The following is a 16,267-nucleotide window of genomic DNA, read 5'->3' as shown; positions in this document are numbered from 1 at the left end:
GATGGGGGGGGTTCTGGGCACTACGTTTCCCAAGATTCCCTCTGGCACAGCTGGAAATGCTGGGAAGCGGCCCGGTCTTAATACCTGGGTTGCTATGGCAACAGTGACGTCAGGCCACTGCTAGAGGAGAGGAGCGAAGGAGGAGAGACGGGAGGAAGCGGCGTCGGTGATGGAGAGGGCGGGGGGCGTTCACAGAGCGGGAGAGGGGGGCTCAGCTCAACACAGATTCCTGTCGGCTTCTTTGCTGGGGAGTCGATGGTTTTTAGCAAAGGCCCTCTGTTGATGGAGACGATCGCCACTGTGGGGGTGGGGGTGCTGGATAAGATTAAATCCCACAACCCCCCCCCCCCATCAGAAATGCAATCAGTCATCTTAGCTTTTAAAAAAAAATAGTTTTATTACAATTTGATGAAAAAGAGACGACATTGTTAACATTGCAGCTAATATAAATTGAGTACAATGAAGTATGCTTTCAGTTATTCTTGAAAAAAAATGATAAAAATGTTATTACTTACTTTTCTCTGACTTTATTTTTTAGGTAACATGTAACTGAATCATCACAAATGAGAAACCATTTTTTAAGTGCACAACAGTTTCAAGGAGGGCTGGGAATCACTGGGTACCTCATGATACGATACGCGATACATGGCTCACAATATCGATAATATCGCGATACTGTGGTAATTGGTAATAATCCTCTCTAATAACTAACATTATACAGAAGATCATATTTTTTGGGGGAAAATATATCCCCATTTAGTTTTTTTAGATTAAACACAATCATAATAAACAACTTGTGTCTTATTTTGTGCAACATTGCTAAAATCAGTAATACTATGTTTTTGACAAACTTTGACACCAACTGAATTGGAATTATCTGTCAAATTCAATGTTAACAATAGCAATAATGATCAGCAGTACCACTATTGAGTGCAAAATTGTTGTAAACAACAGAACAAAATAAATAATTCAAGTGGTGACAGCTATCTACCTCCAACGAAACGTCACTCCAAAGGATGATGAATATAATGTTTTACAGCCTCTTCAAAGGAAAATATAAGATCGATACTTGGTGAGAACTCATTGAGAATTAATCGCAGGACTAAATATTGCGATATATCACAATATCGATACACCCCTAGTTTCAAGTGTCATAGTAAGAAAATCAAATTTTTCCACAAAAGTTCTGTTATAAAAATAAACAATTAGAAATGATAGAAGAGAAATGGCACGATAGACACTTTTCTATCACCCACATAACATGTAGCATCCATTGGTATATATATTAATAAATAATATAACATATATATTGTTTTCTTCGCTTGTCTGTAACCCAGTAAGATGGCGCTTTGAACGGGCTAGAACAGCGTTTTGGATGCGGTTTGTTCGTTCTGGGACAACTTCAGACTATAATACTACAGACAATACAGCCATTTTTTTCATCCAGGTTCTCAGAGTCAGTGAATTCACCGGGACTGAAGTTACCATACTTATTGGTTTTGATGAGCGTTCCTTCATGTTAGCCCCGCCCCAACGCGCCACAACGGGGCCAAAGGTTTTAAACTGAAATTTTCAGATGCAAAAAAAAAAAACAAAAAGAGTTCAAAGGGAAAAAATTGAAGAAAATTGAAATCGAAAAAAAGGTTTGAAATTGAAATTTTGAGTTCTGAAACCTAAAAGACATGACATTCAAAGATTAAAATAATTAAGTTTATTTTAGAATTGTAAAATGTTTTAGCATTTTACTTTTTTATCCATAGAGCAATATATTTTTTTCAAATAATTCATTTGGGTTTCAAATAATATTGGCCCCGAAATGGCTCCATAATGATACCCTGTGCAACCATAATTCTATATGAAAATTAAAGCCACAAGCAGTGTTGTATGGACTGTAGGCATATTTCAAAACACCACTTTTGCTAGCTCGTCATGCTAACTCCATTCAGAATTGATTAACTTTAAAGGGAAACCAAACCCTAAAAAACTTTTATAAATGGGGCTTTAAAAGTGCTGTCTGTTGGTCTTAGCCAAATTTTTGACAAATTAAAACAAAATGTTTGAAACTATAGTCAAAAACTGTCTGTGTGCTGCCCCCTGCAAGTTGAATCGCGGTATTACATTTGAATTTTGACTGGTCAAAGTGTTTAAGTCCTACCTAATGATCTCCATCTCTAGTGATGATAACAGTCCTGTTCCCCAGCCCCGCCCCTCTGACTGGATTTTCACATTTCGGCTGTGGGTGGAGTCAACCTCCAACTGTCCTGTTTGGTTACCCTTTAAAACCAACATTTTTCCCCAAGTAGCTTCCCAATGATGCTCGAGGAGTTAGTAGTCGATAGATTGAAATCCCAAGGAAGAGTTTACATCTGTGGTTGGTGCTAAAGATCTTTTTTTGGTAGAAAGGTCCAATTGGCGACCTCTTCCTGAGGTCAGAGGTCACCAAAACCTTGGCTGTGATTGTAAACTTAACTTGTTGGTGTGTGTGTGAAATTTCATGAAGACTTTGTCTCAAAATGGCTGCAGGTCTTGGGCCATCCCATAACTAATTTCAAAGCTTCTTTTGAATATCGTTAATATGTGTTTTGAACTTGTTGGTGGTTTTTACATATTTTTTTGAACCCCATTCATTAGTTTGGTAGTTTCTCCCACTATGAAGTCATCTTTTTATTAAATTATTATTTCTTTTGAGGGGGATGCCCAAAATTCTACACTACACTAGTAGGTGCGTGCACATTTTGGTGAGTTTTTGAGCATGTGGGATAAATCTGCTTAAAGACACAGTAAGAATGAAGAACTGCAAAAACAATCTGGTCCTTGTGATCCAACACCGAATAAAAAGAAGGAAGTGACGCATAATTTTCTAATTACTTGTGCTGAACTTTTTTCTTGGCCGCACAGACCCAGAGGAAGGGTTTAGGGTTATGGTTAAACCACCAAATGGTTCCCCAGCTGTGTCTACTGCTCACCCATCCACCAGGAGTGTGACAACTAATGGGACATTAACTTTAATGTGAACTTTAAACATGTGCTGTCAGCAACAACATTTAGCTGTTTTACAATGTGATCAATAGTGTCTGACTTAACAAGCCCCCTTGAGGTAACCTGCTGAACTGTCTCGGCTCCAGTTACCACAGCTATCGAACAAACCCCAAAGAAGAAGGAAATGCTTCCTTGTAAAGTGTTGACCAGCTCAATTACACAAGGGACCAAAATCCAAAACACACCTTAGGTCGCGAGCCGAACAGGATAAACATTTATTGAAGACTCTAAAACTACATTTTTAAAGCTTTAAACCTTAATTTTTAACATAATAATGAACTAGATATATAGAATTACCTTTGATAATCCTAGTGTGAATGCTGTAAGATGAATTTAGCTGCTGAAGATGCTGAAATTGATAGCTAAAAACACTGAAGCTGATAGCCAGCTAAAATATTGGCTAAATGAGTATTAGCCTGAAAAAACAAACAAAAAAAATGTAGGGTAACCACAAAAGCTAGCATGTTGCTGAAAAAAAGTGAAACTTCAAAAAAGCCTGAAAAACTGTAAAATTAAAAAAAAAAAGGCTAAATTACCCAAAATAGCTAACATTAACTCAACTCCAAAGAAGTCTAAAAAACTTAACAAGGAAGCTTAAATGTTTCAGCAACAGCTCACCAGCTTCAAGGTGGTGTTGACAAACTCCTTAGAGTCCACGGTGATGAGGAATGAGGACGTGTTCCAAAAACAGACAAAGTCAGCAGATGTCCTCAGAGTTCATGGATTTTTCCTCACGTCACTCTTTTCTCCTTCTTGCAGCTTTTTCGGGAAGTGCGGATAATGAAAGGCTTGAATCACCCAAACATAGGTAAACATATCTCTGCCTGAGCATGTGTGTGTCAGTGTGTTCATGTGTTGAGTCTGTCTGTGTGTGCACGTGTGTGTATTTGGAGGTTTGTCTGCAAGTGTGCAAGCGTGTGATTACGCAGGCACATGCGTGTGCATGCACGAATGTGTGAGTTTTTAAGCATGCATTCTTGCGTGTGTGCAACCATTTGTGAATTAGAATTGTCGTGCATATGTGTTTACATGCACGTATTTATGTGTGCACACACGCATTTGTGTATTAGCGTGGGGATGCGTGTACGTGCATTTGCATGTGCGTGTGTAGCAGATGGAAGTGTAATGTGTGCACTAAGCTGCACACATTCATCGACTGAGCTGCAGGCTCTTTTGGAGGTCAGGAGGTTGGATTTTCCTGAGCTGAAATGTCACATGAATTAAACCCCCTCCTGCAGCTTCAGTCAGGTGCACCGAGACAGACGTGTGTGTTCATTCCTGCTCATGTAAATCTGAAGTGTATATTTGAGCTGAATCCCTTTGTCTTTGTGCTGCAGTGAAGCTGTTTGAGGTGATCGAGACGGATAAGACCCTTTACTTAGTTATGGAGTATGCCAGTGGAGGTAAGTATCATGATCAGAACCGCCCTGACAGTGTGCATCTGCGGTCATCTTTAGAGACTTGTGCTGGATTTTCTGTATATACAGTGTGTTAAAGTCCATCACAGCTCCGTCTGCAGACCTGCTGCTGTTGCTCATGTGAATCTAATGTTGCAGGCTAGCAGATTCTTGAACTTGAAGGTTCACCTCAGCACAACACATTCTCACTTCCAACTCGACTCATCGTTTTTTGACCTGCTGGCTGTTCCCATTAAACACATGGTCCCCAACCTCTAAGTCGGTCTAAGTCGATACCGGTCCAAGTGCCACTTGGTACTGGGCCACAGTCGGGAAAAAAATGCATGCGATAATAAGGAGTACCCAACCCTCAAGACATGGACCGGACTGGTACCCTAACCCAAACCCGGTACCAGTTCTGTGTCTGTTACCTCGTCCTGAGGGTTTAGGACCCATGGTTTAAAAGGAACAGTCACCATGTCAAAAAACAAACAGCCAGCATGTCCGAAAACGAACAGACAACATGTCTAAAAATGAATAGATAACATGTCAAAAACCGAACAGCCAACATGTCAAAGAATGAACAGATGACATGTCAAAAATGAAGACCCAGCACGTAAAAAATCGAACTGCCAACATGTCAAAAAATGAACAACCAACATGTCAAAAACGAACAGACAACAGGTCAAAAAAGAAAAAAAAAACAAACAGCCAGGGTGTAAAAAAATGAACAGCCTGTCAAAAAACAAACAGTCGGTGGGTTGAAAAATGAATAGTCAGCATGTGAAAAAACAGCAAGTTGGAGACACTCAAATGAATAAAAGAGTGATGCGGCGGGGGCCTGAACCAAACATCTAAATGTCAAGTTGGGAATGCCTCAGTTCCTCTTCCATGGATTCTTAGCAGTCGCACAAAAGCTGCAGTGCATTAAACTGACAGCTACAAGACTCAGTTTCATACTTCCATCTTCTTCTGCTCAGTCTTGTTTGGAAGTTCTGAACCCAAAAGGAAACTCAGTGTGGTTTCATGAGCGCTGTAGCAGGTCTGTGCGTCACAAGGCTTCAGTTTCTGGGCTGACTGACTTGTTCACTTGCAGGTGAAGTGTTTGACTACCTCGTGTCGCATGGGAGGATGAAGGAGGTGGAGGCCCGGGCCAAGTTTCGGCAGGTACAGAACCTCCCCAACATTTGTCATTTTTAATTGCCCAGTCCCTGAGTTCTCCCCGTCTGCTGGCCTCACAGATCGTCTCAGCCGTGCACTACTGCCACATGAAGAACATCGTCCACAGAGACCTGAAGGTGAGGCAGAGTGTAATCTGCATTTTTAGTCCTTCAGGTTCTTCCTGTCAGTCATGAAGATGTTCCATCCATATCAGAACTTGCCCTCCTTCCATTCCTCTGTCCATCCATGCCTCTCACTCTGACTATCAACACTTGCTTCAGGCGGAGAACCTTCTGCTGGACGCCGACGCCAACATCAAGATCGCTGATTTTGGCTTCAGCAATGAGTTCACGCTGGGAAACAAGCTGGACACGTTCTGTGGGTCCCCCCCCTACGCGGCGCCCGAGCTTTTCCAGGGAAAGAAGTACGACGGGCCGGAGGTGGACGTGTGGAGCCTGGGGGTCATCCTGTACACGCTGGTCAGCGGCTCCCTCCCCTTTGATGGGCAGAACCTGAAGGTGGGTAGCTGGGAGGACAGGAGGATCATGGGAGGTCTCATCTGTGTTTTTCTTTGCCTCTTTTTGGACAGAGTGAGGAGTTTTTTGGTCCACTTTAGTCTCTGGGTCTCCTGAGAGCAAGAGGAAGCCCCTCTAACATAGTGAACTACAGAGAGCTGATTATCCTTCATGTCACCAACAGGAGCTGAGGGAGCGCGTGCTGAGGGGGAAGTACCGCGTCCCCTTCTACATGTCCACCGACTGCGAGGGCATCCTACGACGGTTCCTGGTGCTGAACCCTTCAAAGCGCTGCACGCTTGAGGTGAGCAGCCAAGCATGTCTGTGCTTTTGAATTAGTGCATTAGCACAAACCATTATTTTAGATTTTTCAACAATTAATTTTCTGATCAGTCGACTAATCGGGTCATGGGCAAACTGGATTTAAAGCCCACATCTTACCATCAGTGGCTTTAAACTAACTAGATGTATAGCATTAGCTGTTATAATGCTAGTGTGAATGCTGTAAGTGAATTTGGCCGCTGAAGATACTAGTGACGATGGCTGAAGATGATGAAACTGATAGCTAAAAATACTGAAGTTCACAGCCAGCAAAATTAGAAGTTAAATTCCAATTTAGTTTAAAAAACGGAAAAAAGCACAAGTTAGCCAAAACAGCTAGCATGCGGCTGAAATAATAGCCAAACTCCAAATTAGCCTAAAACACAAACAAAAATTAGCCAAAATATCTAGCATGTAACTGAAATATTAGCTAAAGTCCAAAATAGCCTAAAAACAAACAAACACATAAAAAAACCCCTAAAATTAGCCAAAATAGCTTGCAGGCAGCTGAAATATTAGCTAAAAATATTAGCTAGACTCCAAAATAAACAAAAAAGTAAAAGTTAGCAAAAACAGCTAGCGTGTAGCTGAAATATTAGCTTAACTCCAGATTAGCCTAAAAAGCAAAAAAACTAAATTATCCAATTATAACTTTCAACTTTACTACACTCTGACTCCATATAATATAAAGTAACGACTTTTAATCGACTATTAAATTAGTCGTCAACTATTTTAATAGTCGATTAGTCATCAATTAGTTGACTAATTGTGGCAGCCCTGTTTTAAATCTTCTGCTCCAGCTGAGAAGCTTCCTCTGTCTCTGCAGCAAGTCATGAAGGATAAGTGGATCAATACAGGGTATGAGGGGGATGACCTGAAGCCCCACATAGAACCAGTGGAGGACTACAGCGATCCAGCTCGCATAGGTGAGTGTGAGACTTGAGGGAAGAAAACGTCTTCAGCTCGTCTTCTCATCTGTCACCTCCATCCTGTGCCTCCCTCAGAGGTGATGGTTGGAATGGGCTTCACTCCAGAGGAGATCAAGGACTCCCTGCTCAATCAGAAATACAACGAGGTCACCGCCACCTACTTACTGCTGGGCCGAAAAGGAGATGTAAGTCAGATCCATCCAAGTTTGTGTTGAATTCATGTTTAAGCATTGACAAGCACTCACCTTAGAATCATTGATGAATCAGCATCCTATTGCAGCAGAACATAGACAGTCTAAAGTTAGAAAGGTTAGAGGTCTGTGATGGAGAAGCTCAACAATCTGACAAAAATTGTAGCCCCATTTCAAAAAGTGAAAATATAAAATAACCTGAAGTTACCTGAAAGATTTCTGACACTGAAGGTATCTCTGTGTGTTGGGGTCATTGCTACCAAGTGTGAAGAACTTCCCATGTTCAATATTTTAACCACATTTCTATTTAAATTAAAAAAAAAAAGCTTTTCTTTTGTAAATCAAATGTACAAACTGTCAGATTTACAGTTTTTTTGCACTTAAGTTCATGCTGGGAGGGGGTGGAATGTTAACGTTCATTGCTGATATGGAAAGATAAATACAACAAATAAAATGTTAAGTCTTTCATATATCATTATTTTTTAGAGATGTCTAATTATTTAGTTAAGGGAGATTCATTCGCTACAGACGTTATTTGTTATAATTGTGTCAGATGTTTACACCTGGAGGAGCATTTTATCCCGCTCACACCATGGTCATTTAAGAAAAATATAAATATTACATCAATTACTAGAACTTTAGTACTGTTGTATTGTTAAGTTTAACTTTTTTTAAAAGAGGACTGTTTGATACACATTTTGCCTTGTCATGATAACAGCTTCAGTGCGAGGCGTGCCCGAACCGCGCTCCGCTCTCGCTCCTTTTTGAGAAATGTGATTGATCATCATGAGACGTTTTTAAGGGAGGGAAATGTTCCCCTATTAGCGCTTTTTTTCAGATGTTGAAGCAAAATCGTGTCAAGGTTCACCTTCAGAAGTGGGAGATTCTAGTCGTCGTTTTCTTGAAATCATATTTCACACTTATTCTGCATAAATAAAAGGCTCAGACGTCCATAATCCCACACTTCTCGAAGTCTTTCGTGCTTTTGATCTCCAGTGGATTAGTCAGGTCCGGTGGTCCGAGTGGTTTGACAAAGATCCTGGAGTTCTGCACCCAAGTGCTTTGGATCTGTCGTCTCTTCCGTAACAGTCTCGTGTGTTTCACTAAATCTGCGTGATATTCCGACAGGTGATCATTTAGATAAACACTCGAACCCTTCAGGTGTTTTCTTTGTTTCATCAGAGCTATCTCGTGCTTTCGATCCACAAACCTGATCAGGATCGCTGGTTTATCCGAATTCTTTCTCCGAGGAAGCGGATGACAGATCTCAACAGTATTAAATCCAAGGAAATCCCTTTAAGATGAAGGTTTTTCTTTTTCTGACTCTTTGCTCCTCAAAGAGACGTTCCAAAGGCGTTTGTTAACTTTGCTAACGTTGGAGTTTTCATAACTGCCTTAAGAAGGAAGAATGATGGTAAGACGTGACTGTGGAGAGTTTCTGCTGGTTTTCAAAATAAAAGATGATACATGAAACGGAACAACTGTGAGTGATGTCTACATTCTGTAGAGGACTTAAATGAGTAGGTAGTTACATCCTGATGAAGAGTACACAAAGTTCTGACGTTGCTCTGTCCCTCCTCTTCACTTCCTGTAGGAGAGCAGTGACGCTCGCACAGCCAGCACCCTGTCCCTGGCGAGGGTGCGACCCAGCCCTATCACCAACGGCACCAACAAGCACTCCTCAGCCAGCGGCTCCTCCTCCTCCACCTCCTCCTCGCACAGCAAGAGCCAGCGCAGTGCCTCCACCTACCACAGGCAGCGGCGGCACAGCGACTTCTGTAAGTCTCTCCTCTGCTGCGACAGAGTGAAGAAATCCATCATGAGTTGAAGAGGTTTAAGGCCATAAGAAGGTTTATCTGTGTTTACTCTATCAACAGATGATAAAATGCTCTGCTTCATACCTGCACTCTATCGTCAAATTCAGATTTTGTGTTTTTTACAAAAGGTATCATCTGTATTTGGAGTTTCTGCATGATTGTTGATGGAACAGGAACAGTGTGTGCACGTCACTGTGATTACAGTTATTAGGAAGTCACTTCCTCTCAGCTGGTTTGTCACAGGACTGATGAGAGGAGTCCCTCCTTCAGGACCCCCCCCCTTCTCTGTCTAAATCAGGAGTGTCAAACTCAACCGCACAGGGGGACAAAATCCAAAACACTGCTTAGGTATTATTAGGTATGCCATAATTTCCCTTGGGATTAATAAAGTATCAATCTATTTATCTAGATCGCGGGCTGGACAGGATAAACATCTATTGAACACTCTAAAACTACATTTTTAAAACTTTAAAACTGTAACTTTTCAACATAATTATGAACTAGATATATAGCATTACCTACGATAATGCTAGTGTGAATGTTAAATGCTGAATTTGGCTGCTGAATATAGCTGAAAATGCTGAAATTGATAGCTAAAAACACCAAAGTTGATAGCTGAAAACTCTGAAGCTGATAGCCAGCTAAAATATTAGCTAAATGCTAATTTAGCCAAAAAACCTGAAAGGTTAGTCAAAACAGCTAGCATGTAGCTGAAATATTAGCTTAACTCCAAAACAGTCTAAAAAATCTTAGTAAATCCCAAAATCGTCCAAAAAGCTAGCAGAATGTCTATTTTTAAAACTTAAAGCCCCAGTCCGAATTCTTCCCTTCTCCTTCCCCTTAGCCCCTCCCCCTTCGTTCATCCCTCCGTGCTTGCTCCAAACAGAGGGTGATGAAAAAATAGTGTCTAAAAATTTTGGACGTGACTTTCGTCGATGACGCCATCAATAATCGCCGGTCCGCTAGCATTAGCGCGGAGCTTCCAGTACTTGAATATACATAACAACGATTTTATAAAATAAGGTCACACTACAACAAAAAGTCATTACTTACATTTAAATGTAAACTTCTGTGGCTCAGAGCACACCCACGTGTAAAAAAGCGCTTCTCCGTGCGACACCGTCACTCTCGCTATGGTAGACTTTGTGTCCCTCCGTTTGGAGGGTGAATCTAAAAAAATAATCATCCCGGACACGACTCCGACTTCAACTGCCACTTCAATTTAAGGGAAAGGGCTGAGGGGAAGGGAGAAGGGGAGAATTCGGATTGGGCCTAAACTGTAACTTTTTGACATCATTATGAGTAATAAAAAGACAGGGATATTTTTCCAGAATACATCAACTTTAACCTTATATTATATATTTTACTGTCCTTAAAAATATATTCTGTCAAAATTATACAAGTTAGAAATGAGCACAAGATAACATCGAGTAATTAATAAGAATAAAATAAAATGATCTGAAGAGCCTGATAGAATTACCTGGAGGGCCGGATCCGGCCCCCGGGCCTTGACTTTGACACGTGACCTAAAGTGTGAAGTCATGGTCTCCATGCAGCTCTATCAGAAACATGCAGCAAACAGCTGATGAGAGACACTCTGCTGCGGATGACCCACTTTATGAGTCTGTGTCTGTTCTCTGCTGTCCTCCACAACAAAGGCGGCCCCTCCATGCCCGTCATGCACCCCAAGAGGAGCCCGACCAGCACGGGCGACCGCGAGCTGCGGGAGGGGCGCATGCCGTCACGTAAGGCCAGCTGCAGCGTGATGGGGAGCCACAGCCTTCCTCCGTCCAGCCCCATGGTCAGCAGTGCCAACAACCCCAACAAGTCGGAGATCCCGGAGCGCCGCAAAGACATGACGGCCACCACGGTCAGTGACCTGGATTCTGTTTAATCCGTTGTTGGTTGTGTTTCAAGAGAGTGTTTGCATTTTCTTGCACTAAAACTATGCCAATAAGGCCATGCGGGGCCCAGATGGTTTAAAGGTGGGCAGAAAATGTGGGCGCCCATTCTGTGGTGGCCCCACCTGTGTTTGCCCACTTTGACTTAAACTGATTCTCTTAAACCTTTCAGAGTGAACTATATCCGTATATATGATCATATATTACCTTTTGACCACTAAAAATTTATTATTTATTAAATAGTAGTTATATTTACTTCCTACCCGGAAGTAAAACACCTCGATTCCTGAAGCTGCACCTGCTGCTGCAGTCCACTTCATGATGTCATCCTAGAGAAATCCTTGTGTCTGTATTTATCTCACACATTTGTTTAGAAATACATTGATAATGTGATATATGTTTTGATTATTTTTATATTAATCTGATCCAGTTCACATACTGTAAATGTATCTGTGAAATACTGAGATTGTTAATATCATCCAGTGTTACATGGATTCTCTCAAAGAGAAGTTCTAACTAAAATGTTCAGATCATTAACATTGTAAACATTGTTCTGCTTCTCCTGGAGGACGTTTCTGTTTGACCACTAGGTGGTGATCAAGCTATAGCATTACACCTTATTCCAGAAGAAGAAGAAAGTATGAGCACACAACTGTGTTTTAGACAAAATTGTTACTTTAAAAAACATTTCCTTTAACGAGTTTGGACATTTCCTGCATGTGAGTTTATGAAGATCTTAATTTAGTCAGCAATGTATGTTTAGGTCGGCCGAGCGGTAGCGTTAGCCGTCCTATGGGAAATTCCATTGAAAGTTTGCATCACGCTAGCAGACTTTAGCTTTATGTGCTAAATCAATTTGTATTTCTTATGAATTGATTATGGATCTGTTAAGCTTAAATCAATTCAAATTGAAAAATCAATATTAACCCAGCTCTAAAGTGAAAAGAAAAATTCTCAAAATGACCATTTTCTGCCCCCCTTGTCTTTTCTTTCCTTTTCCACCACCGTGAAAGGTAATAAATATATAAGAATAAAGTTGTAAAATAGTGAGAAAATAGTCAACATTTCACAAAAACAAAATACAGGTTTAAAAAGTTGCAATTTTACAGAGAAAAGTTTTCAAAATAAAGTTGTAGTTTATTGAAAATAAAGATCTACATTTACAAAAAATGCTTTATCTTTGGCTTTTATTTGAGATATTTTAGACAAATATCCATCTTAGGGCCCTCGAGGTGTTGGGGGTGGCCCCAGGCAATCGCCTACCTTTACCTAATGGCACGTCCGCCCCTGTTGAGAACAAGGACCAATCCGAATTCTTCCCTTCTTCCTAGTCCTTGTCCATCCCAATTCATTTGGCTCTACAAACGCAGAGTTATGGGCTGCACGGTGGCGCAGTGGTTAGCGCTCTTGCCTCACAGCGAGAAGGCCCTGGTTCAAATCCCAGCTGGGACCTTTCTGTGTGGAGTTTGCATGTTCTCCCCGTGCATGCGTGGGTTTTCACCGGGGACTCCGGCTTCCTCCCACCGTCCAAAAACATGCTTCATAGGTTCATTGGTGACTCTAAATTGCCCCTAGGTGTGAATGTGAGAGTGACTGAGTGTGTGATTGAGGCCCTGAGACAGACTTGAGACCTGTCCAGGGTGAACCCCGCCTTCGCCCTTCAGTAGCCGGGATAGGCTCCGGCACCCCCGCGACCCCGAAAGAGACGAAGCGGTCAAGAAAATGAATGAATGAATGAACGGAGAGTTATGAAAAAATTGTGTCTCATGGCCAGGGCTACTAAAGGCAGATATATCTCTGAAGAAGTTTGGATACTGATTATTTTAATGGGAGAAATGAAGAAAGAACGGCTCTAGGATAATGGGCGGCAGCCATGCGCAGTGGCAGGTGGCAGGTTCCAAAGATGATATGTGATCTTATATATCGAAATAGTTTGCTCTGAAAGGCTTAAGACAATCATTATATGGCCGATTTAAATGAAAACGTCTGTGGTTCGGAGCACACCCACGTGAAGAAAAGCGCTTCTTAGCGCGACGCAGTTTAGCCTCGCAGGGGAGGACTTTGTACCCCTCCGTTTGGAGGGTCGGATTTACAAAATACATTTCCTGGACACACTTACACTTAAACTCCCCCTTCAAATGGAGGGGAAGGGAGAAAGGAAGAATTCGGATTGGTCCAAAATCTACAAAAACTGAGAGAAAAAATTAGAAATCCATCTGGACTACCCCCTGAAATTCAAAATATCCCACACCCTTGATTTCCAAATTAAATGCTAAATAAAATAGTTAAAATTAAAGGAATTTAATTTTTGCCATTAATTGTTTTATTTATGCTAACTATAGGAGCATTTAAATATTTTTTAAAATAATTATTATCCGTGTAGCTCCTCTCTCCTGTGGGGTACCTCAAGGCTCTATCCTTGGTCCTGCCCTTTTTTCTTTATATCTGCTGCCTCTTGGTTCTATCATTGCACGGCATGATGTGTCATTCCACTGCTACGCCGATGATCTGCAGTTATATCTGCCCCTCACTCCAGGAAAAAACACCTCACAAAATATTTTAACAGAATGCATTCAGGACGTAAAGCAGTGGCTGAGCCAGAATTTTCTTTATTTGAACGAGTCAAAGACGGAGAGCATTGTTTTCGGCGACACCTCTACAGCTGACTCCACCACTGTCAGAAATCTGGGGGTTATCTTTGACAGCTGTTTTAAATTTGATAAACAGATTGACAATGTTGTCAAAATGAGTTTTTATCACCTGCGCCTTTTAGCTAAAGCTAAACCGTCTCTGAGCCGCAGAGATTTAGAAACAGCCATCCACGCCATGATCACCTCCCGCATAGATTACTGTAACTCTCTTTACTTTGGTGTCACTCAGCGATCACTCAACCGTCTCCAGTTAGTCCAGAATGCAGCAGCACGACTGTTAACTGGAACATCCAGACGAGAACACATCACTCCGGTTCTCAAGTCTCTTCACTGGCTCCCTGTTCATTTTAGAATCCAGTTTAAACTTTTACTGTTTGTTTTTAAGGCTCTTCACGGTCTTGCCCCGGTTTATTTAACTGAGCTTTTAACTGTCCGTAGCCACTCCAGAGTTTTAAGGTCTACTAATCAGTATCTGCTCGAGGTGCCCAGGTCACGACAAAAACGTTGGGGTGACCGTGCCTTTTCCGTTGCTGGCCCTCAGCTATGGAATAGCATTCCAGCAGAACTGCGCATGATGTCAGATCTTAACAGCTTTAAATGCTATTTGAAAACACACCTTTTTAGAATGGCTTTTAATGCTTAGTAGTTGGTGGCATTTTATTTTATTTTATTTTTATTTCTTTTATTGTGTTCTTATTTAACTTTGTATATTTTGCTGCGGAGTGCTTTTGTAATTTTATGCTGTTTTTATATTTTGTTCTTAACTTGTCTTTTTTCTATTCTTTCCTCCTTTTATTGTGAAGCACTTTGGTATGCTACAAGCAATTGTAAAGTGCTATATAAATAAAGTTCATTCATTCATTCATAGAACATTTGTCGGCAGGTGTGGCACTGCACTGCCCGCTTTTCCCGGCGATTTATGACAGTTTTTGCTTGCCATACTGCCCTCCTCCAACCGCATGTCCCTGTTGCAGACAGATCTGCAGCCTTCTTCTGCCACAGTGTCGGAAAGCTGCTGCTCCTCACTGGGAGATCCTCTGAAACTTTTCATTAACGCAGACATGGAGACGTGCTTTTACTCAGCTTTTCAGAATAAATAAACCTGATTGATCCTCTGTCTGCCAGAGGATAGACTTTAAAGTTCTGTTACTGGTTTATGAAGGTTTATAAAGTACATGGCTGACCTCCTGACCCAGAATGTACCAGCCATACCTCTCCGGTCATCTGGATCCGGTCTTTTATCAGTTCCTGGAGTTAAAGCTAAATATGGAGAAGCAGCATTCAGCTTCTATGCTCCACAGATCTGGATTGTCTCTGTACAGGAAGTCTGCCATACTAATAAACTTGATCTCTCATCATTCTCCATGGTAACCATGCCAGACAGTCAGAGACCCGCAGAAACATCTAGAGTTCATTGTCACTATTTGTTCTGTTGTTTCATATATCCAGAGTCAAGTCTTTGGAAGGTTTTTGGTTTCTTTCCCAGAATTCAGATTGTATTTTATAACCTAAATACAGTAAATAATGCTTCTTAGTCTTCTCTTTGAGCACGTGTTCACCCGCTGCTGTTCTCTGCACAGAATAACATCCCAGGAAGCACCATGACGCGCCGGAACACGTACGTGTGCACGGACCGCTCGGGCGCCGACAGGCACTCTCTGCTGCAGAACGGCAAAGACAACAGGTACCACTCTGTCCTCAAGAAGAAAGGAACGGGAGAGCTTAAACAGCTGGAGATGTGGTGAAAGAGAGTGACAGACCTCTCTGTTGTACAAGACTTTTAGAGGAATCGTTAAAAAAACATTTAGCATATCTTTGAATGAACGTTTAGCTGATGGGTTTCTTCAGTGTCAGGTTCCCTGTTATAGAAAACATTGGAGCTCAGCGATCTCTTTAAAAGGATGTGAGGTTACATGGATGGAAGATTAGCATGAAGTGACCCTAATGCCTCATTTCCACTGAGCGGTCCGGACCAGACCAGTCCCGTCTTGGCCGGTTTAGAATGCTCTGTGAGTATTTCCATTGAGCATTGGACCATCACAACCGATGACATAGCTGTGCGTCAAAAAGGGCGTGGCCTCTGGTCACATACAAGACGGGGTCAGAATCAATCTATGGCCAGAAGTGGAAATCGTAACTTTTGCCTGTTGTGTAAGCGTAAATTTCCTAAACTTTAGAAAACCCTTTCAAAATGATTTTAAGAACCCTTTTCAGAACCATCAGCTTTTTTGAATGAGAATAAAACAGCTTATCGGAGCCGCGAAATGTAAAAAATGGTTGATAAAAGAGAAAAAAAGGGAAAAAGGTTGAAAGCTTAAAACAATATTTGTGTTGCGGCCGGCTCA

The 16,267-nt window shown here is 41.5% G+C and overlaps 1 protein-coding gene across 4 annotated transcripts in view; it reads left to right on the top strand.

Annotated features, from left to right (window-relative positions):
• The window catches only part of mark4a (MAP/microtubule affinity-regulating kinase 4a), a 37,535-nt gene that overhangs the window by 13,136 nt on the left and 8,132 nt on the right, over window positions 1-16,267 (top strand). For 2 of the 4 annotated variants that reach the window (XM_024260617.2, XM_024260620.2), the window contains exons 4-14: window positions 3,799-3,847; window positions 4,377-4,442; window positions 5,533-5,603; window positions 5,678-5,734; window positions 5,879-6,115; window positions 6,297-6,416; window positions 7,260-7,359; window positions 7,438-7,547; window positions 9,148-9,331; window positions 11,029-11,240; window positions 15,503-15,606. In XM_024260617.2, the coding sequence (XP_024116385.1) occupies window positions 3,799-3,847; window positions 4,377-4,442; window positions 5,533-5,603; window positions 5,678-5,734; window positions 5,879-6,115; window positions 6,297-6,416; window positions 7,260-7,359; window positions 7,438-7,547; window positions 9,148-9,331; window positions 11,029-11,240; window positions 15,503-15,606 (1,310 nt within the window). Of the gene's footprint in view, window positions 1-3,798; window positions 3,848-4,376; window positions 4,443-5,532; window positions 5,604-5,677; window positions 5,735-5,878; window positions 6,116-6,296; window positions 6,417-7,259; window positions 7,360-7,437; window positions 7,548-9,147; window positions 9,332-11,013; window positions 11,241-15,502; window positions 15,607-16,267 lie in introns of all 4 variants that reach the window. The other 2 variants (XM_024260616.2, XM_024260618.2) reach the window with 1 other exon arrangement.

This window comes from Oryzias melastigma, linkage group LG14, assembly GCF_002922805.2.
Source record: "Oryzias melastigma strain HK-1 linkage group LG14, ASM292280v2, whole genome shotgun sequence".
Lineage (NCBI taxonomy): Eukaryota > Metazoa > Chordata > Actinopteri > Beloniformes > Adrianichthyidae > Oryzias > Oryzias melastigma.
The sequence above is the reverse complement of the archived record's forward strand: the minus strand, read 5'-3'. Positions and strand labels throughout refer to the sequence as shown.